This window comes from Oryctolagus cuniculus, chromosome 17, assembly GCF_964237555.1.
Source record: "Oryctolagus cuniculus chromosome 17, mOryCun1.1, whole genome shotgun sequence".
Lineage (NCBI taxonomy): Eukaryota > Metazoa > Chordata > Mammalia > Lagomorpha > Leporidae > Oryctolagus > Oryctolagus cuniculus.
The window spans coordinates 33,750,828-33,773,996 of NC_091448.1; the positions used below are offsets into that span (position 1 = coordinate 33,750,828).

At 54.6% G+C, this 23,169-nt stretch overlaps 1 protein-coding gene across 4 annotated transcripts in view; it reads right to left on the reverse strand.

The window, feature by feature from the left end:
• Positions 1-122: 122 nt before the first annotated feature.
• RNF43 (ring finger protein 43) overlaps positions 123-23,169 on the reverse strand; it is a 67,200-nt gene continuing 44,153 nt past the window's right edge. For all 4 annotated transcript variants that reach the window (XM_051824779.2, XM_002719265.5, XM_051824778.2 and 1 more), the window contains 8 exons: positions 16,277-16,399; positions 9,514-9,588; positions 9,274-9,405; positions 8,457-8,561; positions 6,650-6,811; positions 6,032-6,134; positions 4,145-5,482; positions 123-1,575 (listed from right to left, as the gene is read on the reverse strand). In XM_051824779.2, the coding sequence (XP_051680739.1) occupies positions 1,532-1,575; positions 4,145-5,482; positions 6,032-6,134; positions 6,650-6,811; positions 8,457-8,561; positions 9,274-9,405; positions 9,514-9,588; positions 16,277-16,399 (2,082 nt within the window). In that variant the 3' untranslated portion in view covers positions 123-1,531. The remainder of the gene's footprint in view (positions 1,576-4,144; positions 5,483-6,031; positions 6,135-6,649; positions 6,812-8,456; positions 8,562-9,273; positions 9,406-9,513; positions 9,589-16,276; positions 16,400-23,169) is intronic.

Here is a 23,169-nt window from a genome sequence, read left to right on the forward strand (position 1 = left end):
CCCATTCTACCCTAAACTCTCCTAAATGAGGGTAGCCTCTGATGGAATTTTTTACGGTGTAGACAGAAATGAAGCAGTTACCCTGCGTGACAGTAACGACAAAACAAAACCACAAGACCAGATTGCATTTATGGATAAATATATTAGCAAATAAATACATTTCTCAACATAGTTGCCTGATTCAAGCATCTTTCTGTCTGGTTCAGATATAAATACCCATGTGGGTGCTTAGCTGCTGTCTTCCCACTCACTGTGAGGGAAGAAAGGGGTCCTGTGCCCACTTTGCCCCCCACATTCACATTCCAAATGGGATAATGCCTGAGGGGCCCGCAACAGGATGCCCTGGGGCTGAATGTCGCCCTAAGGAGGCCCCTTGGCCCTTGCCCACTCGGCACGGGCTGCCCAGGCCAGACTTGCTTGCTCCATGCCCACTCGTGTGCACCCTTTCTGTGGGTCCCTGGCTCGTGTATGGCTTCTACTGGGGAGGCAGGCCTCTGGGCCCTCCAAACCCAAGAGTTACACTTTGCTTTTCCTTTGTTCTCCCCTGATCCTCATCCTTGCTCCAAGACAAAACTTGTCCCAGAGAATTCTTTGCTGTCCCTGCTCAGCTGTAATCCTCCCGCCTCTACCTTCAGTCCATCCTCCCTCTTCTCGGAGGAAGTCTGGGAGAAATTCCCTCCTGTCCATCTGCTGAGAGACGTGAGACGTGCAGACAGGAGCCCTTTCAGGAGGAGTTACTCCCTCCCCACGATGCCCCCCCCCACCCCAGTCCCCAGAGGAACTGGGGCTGCTGGACTGACAAAGGCGTCTGGAGACGGCAGGTTCCATCGTGGGTTCTTCAACGTGCTTGGCCCACTCCAGGGACAGAACTCTACAGCCTGGCTTCCCAGAGCCTCCTCTCTGACTTCACACTGTGCGTCTGACAACCGAAGGACAAGACGCCTGGAAGGAAGGCAGTGCCTGGAGAAGCTGCAGAGCCCCTCGCTACTCCGGGTCCTTTTGCAGAGGAGGAGAGTGATGGAGCTGATTCTGCAGCTTCACTGGGCAGCACCAATGCTGCTGCACCAATGCTGCTCACCCCAGGGAGGAGATGGGACGGGGTCAAGCACTCAGCTGAACCCGCCTGCCGCTGTGAACGTGAGGCCTGGGGCAAGGGAGAGTCGGGAGGGCTGGGGAATGGAGCAGCACCTTTGTAACGGAATGCCTGGCTACCCATAACTAGCTCTGGCCCTCTGAAAAGGGGCCTTCAAGGGATCCAGCCCCCACGTGCACACAGGCAGCAGCTGGTTGCCTGGCGGGACACAGACTTGCTGCACTGGAGATGTGTTCTGCAAACAAGGTGTGGAGCTGGGAGCAGGAAACAGCGCCTCCTGCCATCCACCATTGCCATTCTTCTTCCAGTGGCTCCAGGAACTATGGCCAAGAGGGGTGTTTGCTGAGGTCCGTTCTTCTCTCAGGAACAGGATCCAGCCAGGTAGGGCCCCCCGAGTCATGCAGAGCACACTCTTGGGTGGAGCTAGGCTTGCTCGTCTCACACAGCCTGTTCACACAGCTCCTCCAGCTCCTCCTCTGCGCCTGTGTTTGAGGAAGAGAGAGGTCATTGAGGGTCAGGCTAAGTTCCTTCGTCTCCCACCTGCAAGACAGCGTGCTGGGAGGGGACGGGGGGGGGGGGGGGAGGGCGGAGCAAGCCACGTGTCTGGACAAGTGATTAGATTCAAAGCTGAGAGGGGCCTGGTTGGGGCACGGGGAGAGAAAACAACTAAGAGGGAAAAAGAAACATACCACCCAGTGTGTTCCTGGTATTTACTCTTCATTCACTCACGGGATCGGCACTCATTAAGCTTTCAATGTGAATCTGGCCTGCAACCAGGAGCCAAATAGAAGACCAGAAAGACTAAGCAGGGACCTGACAGCTTTTCCGGAGAGAAGGCTGGCGTGCAGATGGTTATTGTGGCCGTGGGACAGGACCGGGGGCACAAGGAGAACAGAGAGGAAGGGGAGGGCCACATCCAAGTGCCGCAGTCAGAAAGGCTTCCTGGAGTGGGGATGTGTGAACTGCCTTGCAGAGTCGGTCTGCGGGATCAGGGAAAGCTGCAGATGTTCCAGCTACAGGAATTGTTTACCCGGTCTGGCTACGGCATGAGGTGGGGCAAGGGAAAGGAAAGAGTAGAAAATGAGGTGGAGCTGGCGCTGCGGCTCACTAGGCTAATCCTCCACCTAGCGGCGCCGGCACACTGGGTTCTAGTCCTGGTCGGGGTGCCAGATTCTGTCCCGGTTGCCCCTCTTCCAGGCCAGCTCTCTGCTGTGGCCCGGGAGTGCAGTGGAGGATGGCCCAAGTCCTTGGGCCCTGCACCCCATGGGAGACCAGGAGAAGCACCTGGCTCCTGCCTTCAGATCAGCGCGGTGCGCTGGCTGCAGCGCGCCGGCAGCGGCAGCCATTGGAGGGTGAACCAACGGCAAAAAGACCTTTCTCTCTGTCTCTCTCTCTCACTGTCCGCTCTGCCTGTCAAAAAAAAAAAAAAAAAAAAAGAAAAAAAGAAAAAAAAGAAAAAGAAAATGAGGTGGGGAAGGAGGCTGGAGGCTGGCTGCTGCCGGAGCCTTGAAGGCCACCCCAGGTTGGATTTTTGCTTGTTGTGGATGACACAGAACGTCTGGAGATTTATGGACAGCTTGTCATAAGGCAGATGGCCCTGGAAGCACCAGGGGGGCACGTGGGTGGGGCTGGGGACACAACCCTCAATGAGCAGGTCGCAGCTTGACATAGCGCCCGGGGAGCCAGGAGTCTCCTGCAGGAATCTTCAGGCTGTGGCTAGGACACCGGCAGCGGCCATCAGTACCGGACTTAAGGAGAAAATGACAGAGCCAGCAGAGACACAGGAACAGCACCTGGCACTGAGTAGGTGTGAGGACTGATCAAAGGGACCCACTGAAACTAGTCTCAGTTTGAAAAATCAAAGGAGGTCACGGAGATCTGGTGCTGGCGACACTGAAAGCACACACACAACAGGGTCTACACACACAGCCCAAGCTTGCATCACACGCTCTGTGGGGCAGTTGTCTGCTAAATGCGACTGTTGGCATGCCTGTCTCCCCACGGACTTGGGGGTTTCCTGGCGGGCAGGTTCCCTGTCCTCAGAGTCTGGCTGTGGTGTGGGATCTAGCACAGGGTAAGCACACAGGGTGGACAGAGGAAATGAATGACTGAGTGAATGATTGACAGCGGTTCTCAGGTCCTGCCTGTAGGATTCCTAGACATGAAGGCCTATGCTTCAGGCTCTCTGGGTACCCTCCCTAGGTGGAAGGGGGTTGCCTAGCAATGGCTGCATTCAAAGAGCTGTGGGCCACCCCCTTGTGGGAGGAGAAGGGGGAGAGTGGGGAGGGGGGCTTTGGAAGCAGGGGAGGATGTGGGGTCTTCAAAACGTTCCTGCTAAATGCATGGTGTGAAAAAGCTACACGTGGATTTCAAGTGTTTTGCCACCCAAATAAACATCTCTTAATTCTGCTTTTCCACAAACTTTTTGAAGTGCCCTTGTCTGGGGCCAACAGCTACCAAGTTAAAGCTGAGAATTGACATTGTCACCAGTAGCAGGGATGTGCTGAGTCCCCACAGAGGGGTGGTTGGCCTTGTCTGTGAGGGTGCTGGGAAGGGAAGCTCCAGTTGTTCTTTCCCCACAGGGTGAGAGGAGAAGATCTAGGGGCCCATGGGACTGCGGGGAACGGCCTCTGATTTCTATTCTTGTTCATCGCGCACATAGATCATCTCACTTGGCCTGGTATTATGGTTACCTGTAATTATTTCTCCTGTCAGATCATGCTCTCCCCAGGGAACACTTCTTGGCCTTCTTTGTATTTGGAGCTAATATTGAGCTATGACCACTGGCAGCGCTCCAAAACACTGATGTTCGAGCTACTGCCCCAAACCTCTAAGCACCCCTTGCTGATGCTTCAGCCATGCCAGTGCCTCCCTCGGGGCCTCCCTGTGGGCTGGCAACTGAAAGAGCAAGGCCCCAGGACTCCAGCCCATGGCCTCTGCTGTGCCAGCTGTTCTTAGCTTCCATCAACCCCTTGCTGGCTGGCTTCCCATCTCGCGACATCCAGCTCTCCTCTCGTCTCCCCACCACACCCACTTCCCCTGGAAACTCACCAGGCTGGGCTGGCAGCACCTGGCAGTGTGGGTAAGGGCATGGCCTGCCCCCTGGGGTGTCAGAACTCCACTCAGAAGGCCCCTCCCCAGGTGGGTGCGGTCCTAGGAGCCGGCGTGGAGTCAGACACAACCACACTGGCTGTGAACTTGAGTAACAGGGGCCTGGGGCTTCCGGTAGCAGCCTCCGGTCCAGGGCTGGAGGTCTGAAGATCAGTGGGTGGGCCTCTGGGGGCCAAGGGTATGCCAGGCTGGGGTTGAAAGGGGGGAACATCTGGCAAGCTGGGTGCACAGTCAAGTCCTGGGCCCGAGAGGCTGGTGGAGGCTCCGAGGGGCAGCCCCGCCGTCTCCGCTGTGGGTGCCGGCCAGGGAGGCTGGATTTCTGCAAGTCATAAAGACTGCTGAGGCTGGGGCTGTGGCTGGAGGCTTCTACAGGGCCGGGGGCTGGCTCCAGGAGGGCCTTGGACCGCTGTGAGTTGGGGAGCTGTCCTGAAGGGGCTGCTGGGTTGGACCTGGTGACTTGCGGATCGGGAGACGGCGGCTCTGGCTGGGGCTGTGTCCGAGGGACTGCAGGCCTGGACTGGGGTGCCCCAGTTTCTGGCCCAAGCTTCCTGCCATGCCACTGGAACCGCTTTTTGTAGTGGTGGTGCCGGTGGCGGTGGTAGTGGACGTGGCTGGAGACCTGGGTCTCCCCTGTGGGCACCACCGAGTCCAAGGAACGGGGCCGGGAGGTCACGCCGGGCTGCACCTCCTCCCCATGGGGATGCGCTTCAGGGCTGCAGTACACCAGGGGGTCAAAGTCACTGCTCAGGGAGCTGCGGAAGGTGGAGCTGCTCCCGTGGATGCCCTGCAGGCTGACGTCCGTGCAGTTGACCACTGAGTCACTGGATGAGCCGTGACAGGGCCCCGAGCTGGAGTCACTGGCCGGCCCATCTGCCAGGTAGCCACTACATTCGGTGCAGTTGCTTTCTCCAGACCCACTGCTGTCATGAGGCCTGGCCCGGCGCAGGGGCCCTGGGCCAGCAGTGGGGTGCTGTGAGCTACATCGGAGGCGGCTCGGCCCCCAGCCCTGTGTGTAGGGGTGCTGGGCCCCTGTCGGGCACTGCTGTTCGCCTGGAGCCCGGGGATGTTGGTGCCGAGGGCCCGTGCCTGGCTCCTGCGATGGAAGACAGGGACGAGGTCGTGGGGGCCGAGCCCCTGCACTCCGGGAAGGGCCCAACAGGTAGGCAGCAGGGAGGTGGTAGTGGGCATGGCCGGGATGCTGGCGAATGAGGTGGAGTCTCCGGCCCGGTTCCTGGTAAGATCGAGAGGGTCCCAGGGACTGGGAAAATGAATCTCCCTCTGGAAAAAAGAACCAAGAGCACAGGTGTTTGACTCCAAAACCCTATGGAGAACACATTCAGGAAGGCGTGGCTGTCATCAAGCTATTAGACTCTGCCACGAGCCATCCCGCACCTGCCTGTGCCCTGTGACTTCTCGCTCCCCCCAGGCCGGCTCTCTGCCCACTTTGCCTCTTTGGGTGAACTAGAGAAAGGTTTTCTTTCCTCGAGATACTCATTCCACTTTCATCTTTTAGAAAATCGTCAGAATATACTGATTTTTGTTAGAATAGGATATTTTATTACCAGAAAATTCAAATAATAAATATACAAATCCCCCAGGTTTAGAATCAACAAAGTCATAAAATACAAATAACTTTTAAAATTATGAAGATGGCTACAGTGCGACTGCCCCTTCCCCTCAGACCAGGCCTCCTTGAGCAGCGCCCAGCGGGAGCGACTGTGGCCATCTGCTTTCTCCCAGCTTCGGGACAGGAACCCTCTCCCAGGGGGAAGCCACATTCTAGACCCATCCGCAGGCACGTGGGGGAGTACCTGGTCCACCTCCTACCTACGATGTTGAACATGCAGAGGGGGCAAGTCCGGTGCTGATGCAGCCAGGGGTCCACGCACGTACGGTGGAATTCATGGAGGCAGGAAATGACTCGTAGCTCCTGGAGAAAACACGGGGGTCCAAACCAAATGTTTCAGTAGCCACAGGAGTGGCCGGAAACCAGGACTCCACCCTCCCCCTCCCCCACTCCACTCCCTCTGGCTCTCCTTCGTGCTATCATCCCCTTGCAAAAGACCTCACCACAGGATAGAACCGTGTGAGCTTTAGTGATGTTATGACCCTGGGCATGTTGCTTAACAGTTTTCTGCTGTAAGGTGAGGATAAAAACTGGAATCTACCCCCACCCTTCAGAGCCCTGGGGCTAACAGGAGATAATGCATCTAAACACGTTCTGGCACTGGTCCCCTCCCAACAAACAGCAGGGCTGTCTCTCAAGAAAGCCAGAGAAAGTAACCAAACCTCAGGGCAATCCCCTACCTCTGCTCCACACAGGACACACTGGACACAGATAACAGCCAGGGCGCCTCTGCCAGCCCCAGGCCTGTCCACCCCCATGGCAGTGGGTCGTCTCCCTTCTCAGCCTGCTCTGCACCGTGAACCACATGCCTGCCATACCTGTCCCTCAGAGAACTCCTCCAGGCAGATGGCACACACCGGGGCTGAGCTGCAGCTGCTACTGGCGTCTGGCCACTCGGCCCGGGCCCTCTTGCAGCTGGCCCGGTACCTCCTGGTGGCCAGCTGGCTGATGGCCCAGGCTGTTCGCTGTTGAAGGGGATCCTGGGGAAGAGGAGTAGGGCTTGGAATGGGGCAAGGGGTTATCTTCCCCCACCACGGGTCCCAGCTTGGTCTCAGGTCCCAGTCGTCCAACTAGATCACGTGGCCAGTCAACCCAGGAAGCTGTCCTTTCAAAGCTCAAGCGTGGCTCTGGCCAGCCCTTGCTCCTGTCACTGACCATTTCCTCCCAGATGACCAAGGAGAGAAACCTGCTGCCTGACACCTCTGCAGGCACTTCCAACCTTACCCGGCCCAACTTCAACTCCTAATCCCACTGACCACCCCAACCACCTACCTGTGCCCACCCCCCAGCCTTCTCCATCTCAGGAAATGGCAATTGCATTCTTTTTTTTTTTTTGACAGGCAGAGTGGACAGTGAGAGACAGAGACAGAGAGAAAGGTCTTCCTTTGCCGTTGGTTCACCCTCCAATGGCAGCTGCGGCCAGCACATCGCACTGATCCGAAGGCAGGTGCCAGGTGCTTCTCCTGGTCTCCCAAGCGGGTTTAGGGCCCAAGCACTTGAGCCATCCTCCACTGCCCTCCTGGGCCACAGCAGAGAGCTGGCCTGGAAGAGGAGCAACCGGGACAGAATCTGGCACCCCGACCGGGACTAGAACTCGGTGTGCCGGCACCGCAGGTGGAGGATTAGCCTAGTGAGCCGCGGCACTGGCCGGCAATTGCATTCTAGTTGCTCAGGCCAGAAACCTTGATTCCTCTCTCTCTGATTCCCCGTTAGTAATCGCGCCATTAGTAAGCCTAGGCTTCACCTTCCAAATATACCCAGAATCGAACTATTCCTCATCCTCTTCCCTCTGTCTCCCTAATCCTAGCCCCCACTGCTGCCATGTGGATTCCATTTCTAGTCTTGCCTCCCTGTGGTCTCTCCTCCACATGGCGGCAGGAGGGATCATGTTAAAACTCAAGTCAGATCATGGCCCCTCTTCTGCTTAAAGCCCTCCGATGGTTCCCACTTCACCCAGAGGAAGACCAAAGTTCTGACAATGGCCTGAACAACCCAATACAGCCGGGCTCCATGCACTCCCTGACTTCGCCTGCTGCAGTACCGTCTCGCCTGCTATGTTTCCACCACACAGCCTTCGTACTGTTGCTCCGACCCGCCAGGCTCACTTCTGCCTCAAGGCCTTGGCACTGGCTCTTCTCTCTTTTTCGGTCACTTTCCTCCGGATCCCTGCACAGATCACGCCCTCGCCTGCTTACAGCCTTTATCACATCATCTCAGCGTGGCCTTCCCTGGACTTGCTTTCAAAAACTAGCCCTGGGCCCACTGCATTCTCTCTCCGCTTTGCTATTTTATTTTTCTCCACAGCATAAACCCCCACCTAGACTGTCACATATTTTTACTTAGTATTTGATTTGTTATCTGGTTCTTTGTCATTTTGTTCATGCACTATCCTCAGCAGTGCCTGACACCTAACAGGAGCTTGGTTTGATGAATGAATGAATGCATGAACAAAAGAACAAATGGAGGGAGGCTGCTGGAGCTCAACAAAGACAGATGCTGGGGTGTGTACACGTGACCCATCTCATGGGCATAAGGGCATCTGCCTTCCACACATTCTCCTGCCCACTCCCCACCCTCCCACACCAGTCCGCACACCAGCCTCTCCAGGGAGCCCGCACTGCTCACCGGCCTGCTGTGGCGGGGGCGGCACCGGATCCGCAGCACTGAGGCCAGGATGACCACAAAGATGGTGCCCACCACCGTCAGGAGGATCCACACATCGTAGTCTGGCTGGGGAAGTGAGCAGAGAGGGAAAGGGTCATGGTTCTGGAAGGAGCCCTGGAGATCCATAAGGAGCCTGGAGTTCCCATGTCTGCCACCCGAGATGCGGTCCCCCTCTGCCCATGGTCCTCGTGGGAGAGGGTCATCCAGGTGTCCACTATGGGAACCACGACCTGAAAACCCAGGTGAAGGCAAGCCGGGAAAGGGATCTGTCCACCAGCGAGGAGCTGCTGCCCTTTTGTAATGCAACAAACTCTTACCCAGGGCTTACTGGGTGCCTGGGGATGGGCCTGGCTCTAGGCGTAGGACAAAACAAGACACAGCCCCAGCCCACCTGCTCAGTCTGCCTTCACCAGGTGGGGTGAGGACAGAGTAGGGAGCAACCAGCACCCTCAGGAGGAGAGCAGAGAGGGGGAGGCTTCCTGCCCACCAGGGATCAAACTGGCCAGGGGCCATTCTGACTCTGCTACTCCGAGCCATGAAACCACAAAGCTGAAAAGGACTTCAGAATGCATCTGGTCCAATCTGTTCATTCTGCAAATGAGGTCCAGAGAGGGGCAGACACTCACGCAGGGGTGATGGGTGCCATTGGACTACATGGCTTTCGCTTTCTAGTGTCTCTTTCAGCTCAGGAGTTTAAGGACTTTTGGCAGAGTAGTCCCAGGACCAAGTGGGGGTGAGAGCAAGAGCTGAGTGGGGTCTGGGGGTCTTCTCTGCTTACCCAGGCCGGGGGCTCCTTCAGCTCAATCCTCACGTGGGCCTTCTGGTTCTTGTACACAAACTCCATCAGCTTCTCGGCATCGTGACCCCAGATCAACACCACCGGCCAAGTCAGCCCCAGCGGCTGCTGCAGCTGCAGGGGCAAGGAGCCCACACGGGCTGCTGTGACTTCCCCTCCCCCCAGCAGCTTCATCCTCCTCCATCCAGCCCCTGCCTCCAACTCCCCACTGTCCCTGGGTACCTGCTCAGCAGCAGCTCGGTCCTCGGTGATGTCAAAGAGGACAGCACTGGCTCCTCGCTCACCTGCCATCCGGGCCTGTGGGGACACGGGGCAGGGATTTGGCCGGGGTCACAGAAGGACGCAGGCCATCTATGGCCCAGCCTCGCCCCCTCTCAGTTTTCTGCACACACTGCCCAGTCACGTTTATATAGGCAAGGGACCCATGGGACTGCCCTACCCTGCCCCGTGAGCCCACCCGGGAACCACTGCCTTCACGGGACAGCTTTCAGTCTGCCCTTCTGTAATGGAGCAAACTCTTCTCCAGGACCTACTGGGTGCCTGGTGGTGGGCCTGGCTCTAGGGCCTAGGACAAACAAGACAGCCCCTGCCCTCCCGCTCAGTCTGCCTTCACCAGGCGGGGTGAGGACAAAGGTAGGGAGCGACCAGCACCCTTGGGAGGGGTGCAGAGAGGGTGTAGCCCAGCCGGACAACAGGGGCCTGCAGGGTAGCCCCCAGCTCAGGCAAAGTGCCAAGATCCTGGGACTCGACTCTCCCCTCAGGCCTCTGTGATAAAGTCCTGTCACAGCCCATCTCCCTCTTTCCCTGCCAACCTTTTTCTAGCTCCATTCAAGGAGTCAGAGGGGCTCCTGTCCAGGACTCCGCCCTCCATCCTCTCCCGTTGGGTGCCATTAGAGGCTCGAGCAGGGTGGGGCTGTTCCCACAAGGAGACCACCTTGCAGCCGTGTGCATGATCCCCGCGCGGGCCCCAGGAGTAGGCTCACAAAGCAGAATTCACCAACCAAGCAGAGCAGAGAGCAAACCAGGGGAAGGCAGGAGGGTGAGCACAGCAGCCAAGGGTTGGGTGGAGGCACGAGGGGGAGTCAGCAGCTTGTCCAGGCCTTGGTGCTGGGTCTCCTAGCCCACCACTGCCATGCTCCTGCTCCCCCCCTGGAGCAGAGGTTCATCTTATAATGGCATCAGGCTACCACTCTCATACTGCTGGGGCCCCTGCAGGGAAGGGGTTAATCCTTCTGCAAGTAGTGGTGGCAGGAAGAGGAGCCAGTGCTGGGACTTACTCAGACTCTCAGGCTTTGATCTCGGCTTGCCCTCCCAGGGAGAGCCTGTTAAGGCAGGTCTCCTGCCAGGCAGGCTGGGAGCAGCTCCTGGCTCCCACTCCCTGCTCCCCACTCCTCAGGCAGCGGCAGGGGCCAGGGGCCCCCTCTGAACCCACTGCCTGCAGGCAGGAGAGCCATGGCTGGGTGGTGGAGACACTCAAGTGGGGCCCCATTTTGATCGGATGGTAGCTTCCCTGTTCCTTCACCCCCTTTCCTTGGGAGATGGGCCAGACCCTCTACTGGCACCCAAGCCCAGCCTGGGTCCAGGCTCGCCAGGCTGACTGGAAATTCATGGGCCTCAGAATGGAACTGCTGAAGATATCAAGAGGTCACAGCTTCCATCTTCCCACCCACTGGCTCCCAGGAAGCCCACCCCGCCTTTGGTGACTGCCTGCAGGCCCCTCCCACCTTCTGCGTCCTCCAAGCAAGGGCTCAGGAGCAGCGCCAGCAGACAAGCAGTTCCTGGGAGGGGATTGTACTAGCTGTCTCCTGCTCCAGGGACTTGGTCCAGGGCTAGGAGAGGTGACCCAGTTGCCATGGAACTGGGACTCCCAAGTCCTCAGGGTTCCCACCCCAGAACGAGACCCTGGGCCAGCCGGGCCTGGAAGAGCATGGCGAAGGGAAAGGCTTACTGCTTCGGAGACTTTCTTACTTCCCCACCCTCTTCTCTTTGAAGAATTGGGGTAGGAACAGTAGAATGCAATTACCGTGCCATTCAAACACCCCAGCCCATCACAGCCCATAATTACAAAGCTGTAAAAGTGATCAAAGAGCCCAGAGAGTTGGCCAACAGGGGAAAACAAACAGGACTTGCAGGCAGTGGGTTCCTGTGTCCAGAGTTCTAGGAAAGAAAAGATTAGGGGCCAGATGGCAGCCTGATGAGGGGCCATCCGTGCTTCCTGTTCACCTGCACCCAAGAAAAGGGGCAGCAGGAAGAAGAAAGGGCTTCTGGGGGAACTAGAGGCTGGTCAGCAGGTGTGTGTGTGTGTGTGTGTGTGTGTTTGTGTGTGTGCGTGTGTGCGTGCATTCCCTCAAGACAGGAAGCCTCAGCTTTGGAAAGACAACGCAGAGACCTCTTGGAAGCTTCAGAGTGGGTCAGCCCTGGGGCCAGTGGACAAGGCTGCCAGTGGCTGTGAGCAACAGCAGCCAGAGAGGGAGTGCAGTGGGAGCCAGAGCAGGGAGAGCCAGCTGGTATCCTGTCCCTTACTCGCTGGGCTCACTGGTCAGCTGCTGCACCTCTCTGGGCCTTAGAGTTCCCTCTCCATGCCACACAAGTCTCTGTCTGTCTCCTGCTCATTAAAATTGACTATGCACCTACTGTGCACAGGGCCCCAAGCCAGGGAAGGCCAGACTCTCCAGAACAGCTCATAAACTAGGCGTGGAGATAAGGCACACATGTACATAAAATTATAACGCTGACAACAGTATTATACAACACAATGAACAGAACAGTCTAGTAGTTTTCAAACCTTTGTCACTTCAAAATGTCCTTCCCGCCACTATTAGCCTCCCACAAAACCTGACATCAATCTTCAACACACAAAGCCGATACAAGTGAGGCGGGAGGAGGGTAGGGGTAGGAAGGCCCCTCAGTCGCCGCATCCTCCGAGTCACCTCCGTGAAATCTAGCCTTGGCAGAGCCTGGTGCTGAAAGCCTGCGCAGAGACCCCAGCTGCTGGAGGTGTGCCAGGAGGGAGGGATTCCTGCTCTTCCCCGGGCTGGCTGGGCTGGGCCTGCCAGGAAAGATTCAGTACAAGAAGACGGATCTACCTGGGCCGGAGAGCAAGGCAGGGGAAGGTACAAGGTGGCAAGGATCGGAAAGAAAGGAGAAAGGGGCTAGCGTTTGACATAGCAGGTAGGTGCCACTTGGGACCACTGCATCCCCTACAGGAGTGCCCGGTTTGAGTCCCAGCTCTGTTACCCATCCCAGCTCCCTGCTGATGTGCACCCTGAGAGGTAGCAGGTGATGGCTCAAGTCACTGGGTCCCTGCCACCCACCTGGGAGACCCAGACTGAGTTCCTGGCTCCTGGCTTTGGCCTGACCCAGCCTTGCAAACACATGAGGAGTTGAACCAGTAGATAGAAGATGGCCCTGTCTCTCTCCCCCTCTTCCTTTCAAGTGGAACAGGTGAAAATTTTTAAGAGAGAGGAGGAAGGAAAGCCACTCTGCCCAGACTGCCTGGGTTTGAATCCTGGCTCTGGTACCAACTTACCAGCTTTGAGACTTTGGACAAATCAGTTAACTCCTCTGTGCCTCAGTTTCCCTTTCTGTATGCTGGGATAACAATCTGACTCTGTGACCAGAGTTCTAGGAATGAAAAGCAAGATTCTGGCAGCCTTCATCAGAGTTCAACTTCATAGAGTCGTGGGGAGGAGTACATAAATGAATCTGTGTACAGCACTTACAGTAGTACCTAGCACATAGAAATGTTCTTTAAGTATCAGTTATTATTACATCAACTAAGTGCTTTGCACACATGGCTTCATCTACTCTTCATGATCCTACAAGGCACTCACCCAGCTCCACTTCTGAGTTGAGGAAACTGAAGCTCGGAGAGGCTGAACAACTTGTCCAGGGCCACCAGCTAAAGGCAGCAGAGGCAGGATTCCCACCCAGGACCTGAGTCTCCAGAACGCCTCTGCTGAACGACCAAGCAGGGCTTGCCCCCACCAGATCTCGCGCCTGCCAGGCAAAAGGCCACTGGGCTAGGCCAGGCATGAGGCGATAAAGGCCTGGCAAATCACAAGGATGGCTTGGAGCTGCTAATAAAGAAACAGAAACTGATCTGGGTGACTGGATCGAGGGTGGTGGGCGTGGTGACAAGAATGGAAGAGTCCAGAATTACTGGGTTTGAGAGAAGAACAAGATATAACAAAAGAAAGGGAAGAAAAAACAAACACACAAAAAATCCCAACCTTGTTTAATCTAAACGCATGGGTTGGTGCCAATGATGATGACAGTAACGATAACTGCAACGATTTATTGAGTGATTCCTAAATGCTTGGCAGAGAGCTACTGGCTTCCGTCTGTACTGTCTCATTAAACCCTCATAACTACTTAAAAGTCCTATTACTTGTCCCCTTTGACAGACGAGGAGACAGAGGCCCAGAGAGGGGAACTAACGCACCCAGGTCACATAGAGACAGCAGGAGCTGTCCTTTAAATACAGGGCTGTCTGGTCTGAAAGCCCCAGTTTGGTCAGTGGTGATGGTACCACTGGGACCAAGAGGAAGAGCCAGAGCAGAGCTGATTGAGGATGGTGGTTTCCAAATCCTTCCTCCGCAAAGACCTCACCTGTCTCTGACCCTGCCCATGAGCCATATTAAACACATACACGGGGGCAGGAGTGTGGCACTAGCGGGCTGAGCTGCTACTTCAGATGCCCACACCCCACATCAAAGTGGGCACTGGCATAGCGCTTAAGACAATGCTTGAGATGCCCACATCCCATATCAGAGTGCCTGGTTGGAATTCCAGCTCCTCTGTTTTCAATCCAGCTTCCTACTAAGGGGGACCCTGGGAGGCAGCAGTTGATGGCTCAAGGACCTGGGTCCCTGACACCTGCGTGGGAGACCTGGATGGAGTTTCAGGCTCCTGTCTTCAGCCTGGGCCAGTCCTGGGCTATTGTGGGCATTTGGGGAGTAAACCAGCAGGTGGACACTCTCTCCCCAGATTGTACCTGTCTCTGTCTCTCTGCCTTTCAAATAAAATGAAAATAAAATAAGTAATATTTTTAAAAGAAACCACTAGTGGGGCCAGCACTGTGGTTAGTGGGCTAAGTCTGCCTGCAGTGCCAGCATCCTATACGGTGCTGATTCGAGTCCTGGTTGCTCCTCTTCTGATCTAGCTCTCTGCTATAGTCTGGGAAAGCAGTACAAGATGGCCAAGTGTTTGGGCCCCTATACCTACATGGAAGACCTGGAAGAAGCTCCTGGCTCCTGGCTTCTGTTCAGCTCAGCTACAGTGGCTGTGGCCATTTGGGAAGTGAACCAGTGGATAGAAGACCTCTCTCTGTTTCTCCCTCTCTCTGTAACTCTGCCTTTCAAATAAATGAATAAAATCTTAAAAAATAAATAAATAAAAAAGAAGAAGCCACTAGAGAGCAATTTCCAGAGAGTGATGATGGGAGGAGTCAGGCAAGGAGGGAATGCAGAGGAAGAAGCGAGGGCCATGGTTACAGGGCAGCAGCCAAGGTACTGTTCTAAACCCCATCCGTGTTTTTGTTATGGTGTTTGTTTTAGCTCAGGCATTACTAGGCGCTTGACATACATTATTGTCATCTTCATAATAATCATGGGATAGGGCATAAAAGTCCCATTTTATGACGACAGAACAAAGGCCCGACAGAAGGGCACTGAGCACGCTTCTTGCTTCACAGTGTCTGTGAGCATGTCTCAGGCCTGCAGGGGATGCCAGGACCCGTGCGTGTGTGAAAGCAGGCGCTGCTCTGACACAGCAGCAGAACCTCTGGGCGGTTCTAAAAGCCTACTTACACCTTTCTGTAGTGTCCAGAGTAAACAAGCACATATTACCTCTGAATAGGTAAGGAGAAGAAAAAGCAACAGAGCAGTGAGCTTCTCTGAACCCTCCTTCCCCATCTCTCTCTAACACGTCCCCCTCACGCTGCCTAACGCAAAGCAGATGCTGAGCAGCTGTGTAGCAAAGTACTGAATGAACAACACTGATCCAAACTGCACAAATCGGGGCAAGCGACCATCACCAGAAGCAGGACAGCTTCGCCCTCACAAAATTCTCTGCCACTGGGACCCTCCCAGCATTGTGGAGATGCCACACCCACCAGTTCAGAACCGGCCCACATCTCTGACACTCAAAGAGGGAAGAACCCAGGCTGGGGCCGGTGCCAGGGCACAGTAGGTTAATCCTCTGCCTGCGGCGCCGGCATCCCATATGGGCATCGGTTCAAGTCCGGCTGCTCCTCTTCTAATCCAGCTCTCTGCTGTGGCGATGGCTCAGGTGCTTGGGCCCCTGCACCCGCGTGGGAGACTGGGAAGAAATACCTGGCTCCTGGCTTCAGATGAGTGCGGCTCTGGCCGTTGTGACTATTTGGGGAGTCTACCTCTGTCTGTAACTCTGCCTCTCAAATAAATAAATAAAATCTTTAAAAAAAGACAAAATTAAAAAGAAAAAGAACCCAGGCTGCTTCCTTGAGGCTTCCCTGATGATCAGGAAACCCACAGGGATTTGGACCAAGGCTGGGGGTCCACTCCCTTCTCTCACTCTCCCTGGAAGCAGGATCCTCTCCGCTAAGGACACCTGCTAGTGCCCATGCCATCTAACCACCCTCCGCACACACACTCAGCGCACAGGGCAGTGGCTCCGTCTCTGCTGTTCTCACACAGAGCTCAGGAAATGCTTCTGGAAGATGGAAGAAGTCATCCGCTGCCCCACTTTGGTCTGGTGCTGGGCAGGGCCAGGGGCTTAGGAACTCAGGTGATGGGGGAAGGTGGGGGTGAGGCACCTGCCAGGATGAAAGTCAGAAAGTTGTGCTAGTGCTGGTTGATGGCGAAAGCACCCCTCAGACCCGGCGTGGGTCGGGTGACCCTGAGGGAGTCAGGCACCTCACTCTTAGGAGACAAGGAGGACAGAGCCCCTCACAACTGGGAGCTGGGTGAAATTCAGGGCGTGTGAAGGTCAAGTGTGGATCTACCTTGCTGGCCAGTGACAGGCAGGGGCGGGGGGCCCGGCGGGGGCTCTCCAGCTTGACGATGCTGATGAATCCAGGCTCCAGATTGTCGTCATCACTGGCATTGCACAGGTACAGGGGGTGGGACTGCAGGGAGAGACAGACAGACTTGGGTTAGGGAGACTCTAGGGAGCAGCAGTGAGTGGTAGGAACCACACAATTCCACACGGTTGCAGGCAGGCACCAGGCACGTTTCTGGGTACTATGAGGGGAGCCTTATAACAGGATGGCTGATGGGAAGCTACCACCAGCTGTCCTTGCAGGGGGACTGGGGCCAAGGAAGCAAGAAGGTGTCCCAGAGGGGCCCTGAATGAAGAGCCTGCTGCAAAGCAGCTCCAACAACACAGGGTGCCTCTCCAGGCGCAGCCTGTCAGCCTGTCTCCCCTCCACAGCCTTCTACCTACTCCAAAACCTGCAGGCCAAGAGAACATCCACATGTTCCTCTACCAGTCCCTTCAGAAGCCTGCTTCGGTCCTTGGTCCCCAAGGGCAACACTGGCTGCTGCAGGGACTTCTGCTTCCTCAGCAAACTCCAGCAGCTGCTGCCCTGTGCATTCCCATCTCTCGCAGGGCTTGGGTCTTTTCACTCCGCACCGCCTCTCTTCTTTCACTATGCTCCCTCGCATCTGCCCCATGCCGTGCCATAGGGGAGTGCCAGTTCAGATCCTGGCTCCCTGCTTCCCAATGTGCTTCTTGCTATTATGCCTGAGAGGCAGCAGGTGACGATGGCCCAAGAACTTGGGTTTCTGTCATCCATATGGGAGAGCAGGATGGAATTCTGGGTTCTGGGCTTCAGCCTGGCTCAGCCCTGGCTATTCTGGGCAGACAGAAGATCTCTCTCTCTCTCTCTCTCTCTCTGCCTTTCAAATAATAAATAAAACTTCTTTTGAAAGAATCAAGCACTATGAGAACAAAGTATGAATTATTTGGTCTTGGTTCATCCCATAGGCCAGGGATCCCATATGGTTGAAACCCAGTGTATCCTGGCAAGGGGGTTCCTGCTAGGAAGCTGCCCACCCTTCCCTCTCCACGGCTACTGCAGTCTGAAAGATTCCAGAAAGAACCAACCGAGGAACCAGAGAGGACCTTGAACTCATGAAGATGTTTAAGAAGATGATAATGTTGATGACGGATTTAAAAGCACACTTTCCAGAGACACTCTCGGGCTATTCTCTCTGCCTCACTGCAGCCCCTGGAGCCCAGCAGGTTCTCTGTAGATATGTCCCACCTTGCTTTACATTGTATCCTTGTGGATAAGAATCTCTGGGTCAGAGATGCTGAGCTGAGAAGCAGTTCCACTCCCTGTCTCTGAAGGTAAGGATTACTACTCGTGGTTTTCAGGATGGGAGAAACGTGATGCCCCTCAGGCCCTAGAAAAAAGGCTGGGTCATGAGGCTGGAGCTGTTTGCACTGTCCACCTACCCCACAGGCATCCGTTCGATTCTTAATTCTGCCAACACCGCAGGCCCCCTTGGGGCCAGGCAGTGTACAACACTGTACATGTCCTGGGCCGTCAGTGCCGAGGCAGACAGGCAGCTGGGAAGACAAACATGCAATCGCAGGGTACTGTGATGCTGTGACGCAGCCTGGGCAAGGGTCTGTGAGAGGACACACGGCGGGGGGGGGGGGGGGGCACTAATAATCCCAGAGGGGAAGGAGAGAGCTTTTTTTCACAAGAAGTGACTTGACCACTTCCTCAGAGGTGTTCACTCAGGGCACCAACAAAAGGGGTCAGGGTGGGAAGGCAGGGGCCCGGCTGAGGAAGCCACCTGTGTCGCGGCATGGAGGCAGGGGGTTAAGTCAGACTGTGAGCATGAAAGGGGAAGGCCAGCAAGGGTGAGGCCTGGGAGCCAGGCCCACCAGATTTGCATCTGAAACGGATTCCCTCGTGACTGGTCAGCTCCTCCAACAGAACAAAGATGTGAGACTGGCCTTCAAGAAATACAAATTTCAGACAGAAACCCATGCTTTGCTTTTTGACCTGCCCACGAGTACCCCAAGGTCAAGCTTTCCCCATGATGACTCCAGGACACCTCTCACTGACCAGAGGTCACTGGGAGAGGGGGAAAGTCACTTGGGCGCAGAGCAGTGTTACGGATTGAATAGGATCTGGCTCCCCAAATTCATACGGACTTTAACCCCAAAGTCTTGTGGTAATGGTTAACGGATTAGTGATTGATGGTCTAAGAGCAGAGGCTTCATCCAATTACAGTGTCTGAAGGGAGGGCCTTTGGGGAGTGACTGGAAAAGGTTGGGGTGGAACCCTCTGCAGAGAGGGACGGTGCTTCCCGTCTCTCCCTGCTTCCTGCTGCCCAGGAGGTTGTCCCTCACCATCCTCCTGCCTCCCCAGGTGCCTCAACCAACAGGGCCGCCAGTGTTGGACTGGGAACCTGCACACTGTAGGCTGAAGTAAACCTTTACTCCTAGGTTGTTCCACTCGGATGTGGATGTTTTAGTTAAAGGAAGGAAAGGCTGTCATGACACAGCAGTCTCTACAGAGGGACTTGAGAACAGTGACCACCACCCTGCCCCCGGGCCCTCCCGGGAACCAGCATCCACAGAGCGATGCTATCCTGTAGAATTCCTCTGACGCGGCGGAAGGCGAAAACCTGGTCTCAGAGTCACCACTCCGGCCTGGTTAGGAACGAACAACTACTGGAAGGAGGAATGGCAGGAAATTAACCCACTAAGGAGCCTCCTGCAGGCTAGGGCCCTGGATGTTATCTCTGTTATCTCACTACAAGGAAGGTGCTACCGTCACCACCTACACTCAGAAAAGTGAAGACCACACAAGATTAGAGCTGTCATGGACTTCACATGAACACAGTCAACCCTATGTTGTCTATGCTAACAGTACCAAGGATGAAGATAACACCAGCTTATCTCTATGGAGTAAATACCATGGGTCAGGGACTGCTCCAGACACTTTGGTGTATTAACTCTTTTTTTTTTTTTTTTTTTAAAGATTTATTTTACTTACTTGAAAGGCAGAGTTACAGAGAGAGGGAGAGACAGAGAGAGAAATTGTCCACCTGCTAGTTCCAGGGCTAGGCCAGACCTAAGCCAGGAACCAGGAGCTTCTTCTAGGTCTCCCATGTGGGTGCAGGGGCCCAAGGACTCGGGCCATCTTCCCCTGCTTTCCCAGGCCATTAGCAGGGAGCTGGATTGGAAGTAGAGCAGCCAGGACTCGAATTGGTATCCATATGGGATACTGGCATCAAAGGTGGCAGCTTAACCGGCTACGCCACAGAGCCAGCCCACATATTAGCTGTTTTTATCCTCATAACACCACTATGGGTAGAAACTAGTCTTTGAAAGGATCTATTTATTTGAAAGGTAGAGGTGTGTGTGAGAGAGAGACAGCGAGAGGCACAGAAAGAGAGATATCTTCCATCCCCTGGTCAGAAGAAATAGAAAGAAATAGTAACCTAAAGTAATTTTTAAAAATTAAAAAAAAAGAATTTAAGAACAATTTACATTAGATTTTGAAAACATGATGCCGTTCTTCAACTCATTCTTACTAATTGTGTGCTCCTAAAGCAAAAGGGTCCAAATACAAGTTCCCGGAATGCTCATGGGTACCCCCAGGCCTCTGTCCCCGTCCCTCCGCTCTTTACTCTTCATGCTGTCTCTGGTGACCCCAGCTGACCCCATGGCCTTGGTTTCCACACAGAAGTTGCGGATTACACACGCACAGCCCAGTCTTGTGCCCCAAATCCACATGAGAGATTCTCAAAAGGCTCATGGAAATGCATGTTATGTAAAAATAATGCATGGACTTCATATACATTTTGCATCAAAATAAATTCAACTCCATGTTCTACCAACCTTTGACGCCCCCTCCAATGTGCAACAGCCCCGCTCCCTGGACATTTTTACCTCGCGACCCTTAAATGAAACCCCTCAGACTTATCATGTTCAACATGAGCTCACCATTCTGACCCCCAAACCTGCTCCTTCAGTGTTCCCTGTCTTGGGGCCTGGAACCACTTACTATCCACTATTATCCAACCAGTCTCCAAATTCTGACAATCCTACCTCCTAGATACTTCTATTCTTTGTCCTGTTTCCTCCATTCTCCTGTGGCTACTCTATTACAGGCCACCCTAGTCACTATCCTGATTGACTGAAATGCCCTCTTACTAGATCTCACTACCATATATTGCAGCCAAAGTGCTCCAAGACACTCAGTGGAGCATGCTACTCTTCTGCAAGAGTCTCTGAGCAGGGTCCCCAGAGCTCCTGCAGTGAAGGGTGCACGCTTAAACGCAGCTCCAGAGGCCCTGCCATTGCCTTCCCATTCCTCTTCGCCCCTAATGTCTCATGCTCCAGAAATTACTTCTTTCATTTCCCTAAACACTTTTGGTTCTTGCTGCTGGCCAGTCAAAGCCTACTGAAGTGTCTGCCTCCGTGCCTCTCCCCTCCAGGCTACCACCGAGTCTGTCCTGCCGCTTCGGTGGGGGGTGCAAGCTAGATACTCAATGTTTGTTGATGAAAAATAGAAGGTCTGCAATCAGATAACCGCTAGTCAGCCATTAAGACAGCAGCCCGCACACCCAAATCCTGCTAACGGTTGCTCTGGGAGAGCGTACAGAGAGGGCCTTAGCATCCAACACTCAATCACAGGGTAACACAGGGAGACACCGAGTTTGTCTTTCGCCGCGGTGGAAGAATGGGAACGAGAGCTGTTTAACATATTCTGTTGTGTGTTGTTTCCCTCCTTCATTTCCAAGAAGGCCGCCTCACCTGCTCTTTCCCTGTCTCAGGGCATCTGCCAAAAGCAAATGCTGCTTACAGCCTGCCCCTTCCTGGCTTTGGTGAGACGCTGGGCCACTGAGGAAGCGCGAACGTCCTGAAGGCTCGGACGAGTGTGTCGTGGGAGCCGCGAGCTGAGCAGGGGGTGTCTGCAGGCGGCGCTCCTGGGGACGAGAATAAGTGGGTGTTGGGTTCTAGGAGGCCAGGAGCTGGCAGAGATGAGGGTCCCAGGGACTCCAGGAGACACTTGTGTTTGGACAAGGGACATCTTTGTAGTGTCCAGAACAAGTATCAGAGGGCTCCCTTGGATACTTAGGACTTTTATGCTGCTCTGTGAGGGGACGCTCCCTTGAAAATAAATACCTGCCCACCTAGTGGGACAGGGTCTTGACGTCAGATTGATAGAAAGAAAACCAAGGGGGGCCAGTGCTGTGGCCTGCGACATTGCTTCCCATATCCGAGGGCTGGCTCCTGTCCCCGTCCCAGACTGCCCTGCTTTCATCTGGGGAGTGAACCAGCAGACGGATCTCCAGCTCCCTCTCTCCTTCTCTCCCCCCACCCCGTCACTCTTTCAAATTAAAAAATATACACGTCGTTTTTAAGAGGAAAGTCACATGGTATTTTTTGTGCAGTCATGTTTGAGAACCATATTCACTACACTTTTGTATGGTTTGATTGTTTTACAGCAAGTATTTTTCAAGTGTTCTCAGATTAAAAGCAACAACAACGACAAAACAGCCGTTCCAGCCAGGCCTCTGTTTATCTCCTAACGCGGCAGTGTCTGTCTTCTGTGGGGGTCACCAGGGACTGTCTCTGCCCTCCTCTCCAGGGGATTTTCAGCTGGGAAGAGGGCTCCCTAGGAGAAGGCACATCCAAATGTCCTTGCCCACTCGGGCTGCCAGGTCTCCCATCGTTGTCGTGGGGGATGATCCAACATGTCCTCCTGGTGACACGAGACAATCAAGAGAAAGTGATTTTGGGATTTGGGGAGAGGGTGGTGAGTCTACATCTTCTTGAGAGGCCAGCAGTTGGGACACCCCCATCTCCGAGGCAGCCACAAGGGGCAAATTAAGGGGAACTCACTCTCCCAGCCTAGGTCATCCTGACTCAGGATCTGGCTTCGCACATACATTTTACACCTCTGTGAGCTTGCCTATGGAGGACTGTGCTATATTGTTCCCTCTTTCCCACCCCTGACCTGTGTAACCTTGGGCAAGTTACTTAACCTTTCGCAGCCTCATCTGATTATGGTGTAGACTGGAGGTGCTGGCTGTAATTGCCCACATAGCGCCTGACTCTCAGCAAGTGCTCAGTAAATGGTGGCTGCTATTACTGCATCTGTAATAATAAACCCCTCCTTATTCCTGGAAGGGACAGGGCCCTTTCTGACTCCTTCCTCTCTAGGCAATCACCAGAGCCTCAATGCCAGCGTTCCACAAGGCGCAGTCTGGGACAGCTCATTATCCACGGTCACTTCCCTCCTGTTCTCAGCCCTCCAAACCCCACTGAACAAGCTCTTCCAGTTCTCAGCCTGCCTCCTTCCCATGCAGGAAGCTATGTGATCTCATTACCTCCTCACAAAGGGCATTCCAGGGCTCGCTGAGCCCCAAACTTAATGCTGATCTCCCTTTATCCACAGCATCGGCTGCTCTTGGGGTGTGTACTTTTGCAAGCAATTCTCTGCTGTCTCCTGTTTCCCAGCCACTCTCCTCCCCCCACCCTCTGCGGCAATAATCTTAGCTCTCTGATTCCAGGTACAGACCTTCACCTGGGCCTTGGACAGGTAACTTTACTGCCGGCCACAATTTTGCCTTTGTAATCAGGAACATTGGCCAGGCATCAAAGGCATCCTTCTCCCCATTTCCTCTTTTCAGATTTTATAATCGTCTTCTCCAGTGCAACCTCCTTTACTTGAACTTAGAACCGCCTGACTTTTATCTCGGGCAGCAGAACACGCCAGCACCATAAAGTAAAGCTTCCCTGCCAGGGGTTGGGAAAAATAAGATTGGCCTGAAGTTGCGGCTTCCAGTTCCCAACACCAGAGCAGCCTCCAACGAGGTTCAGTTTGGTAACCTTGCCCTGTAGTTACAGAGCCGAAGTTCA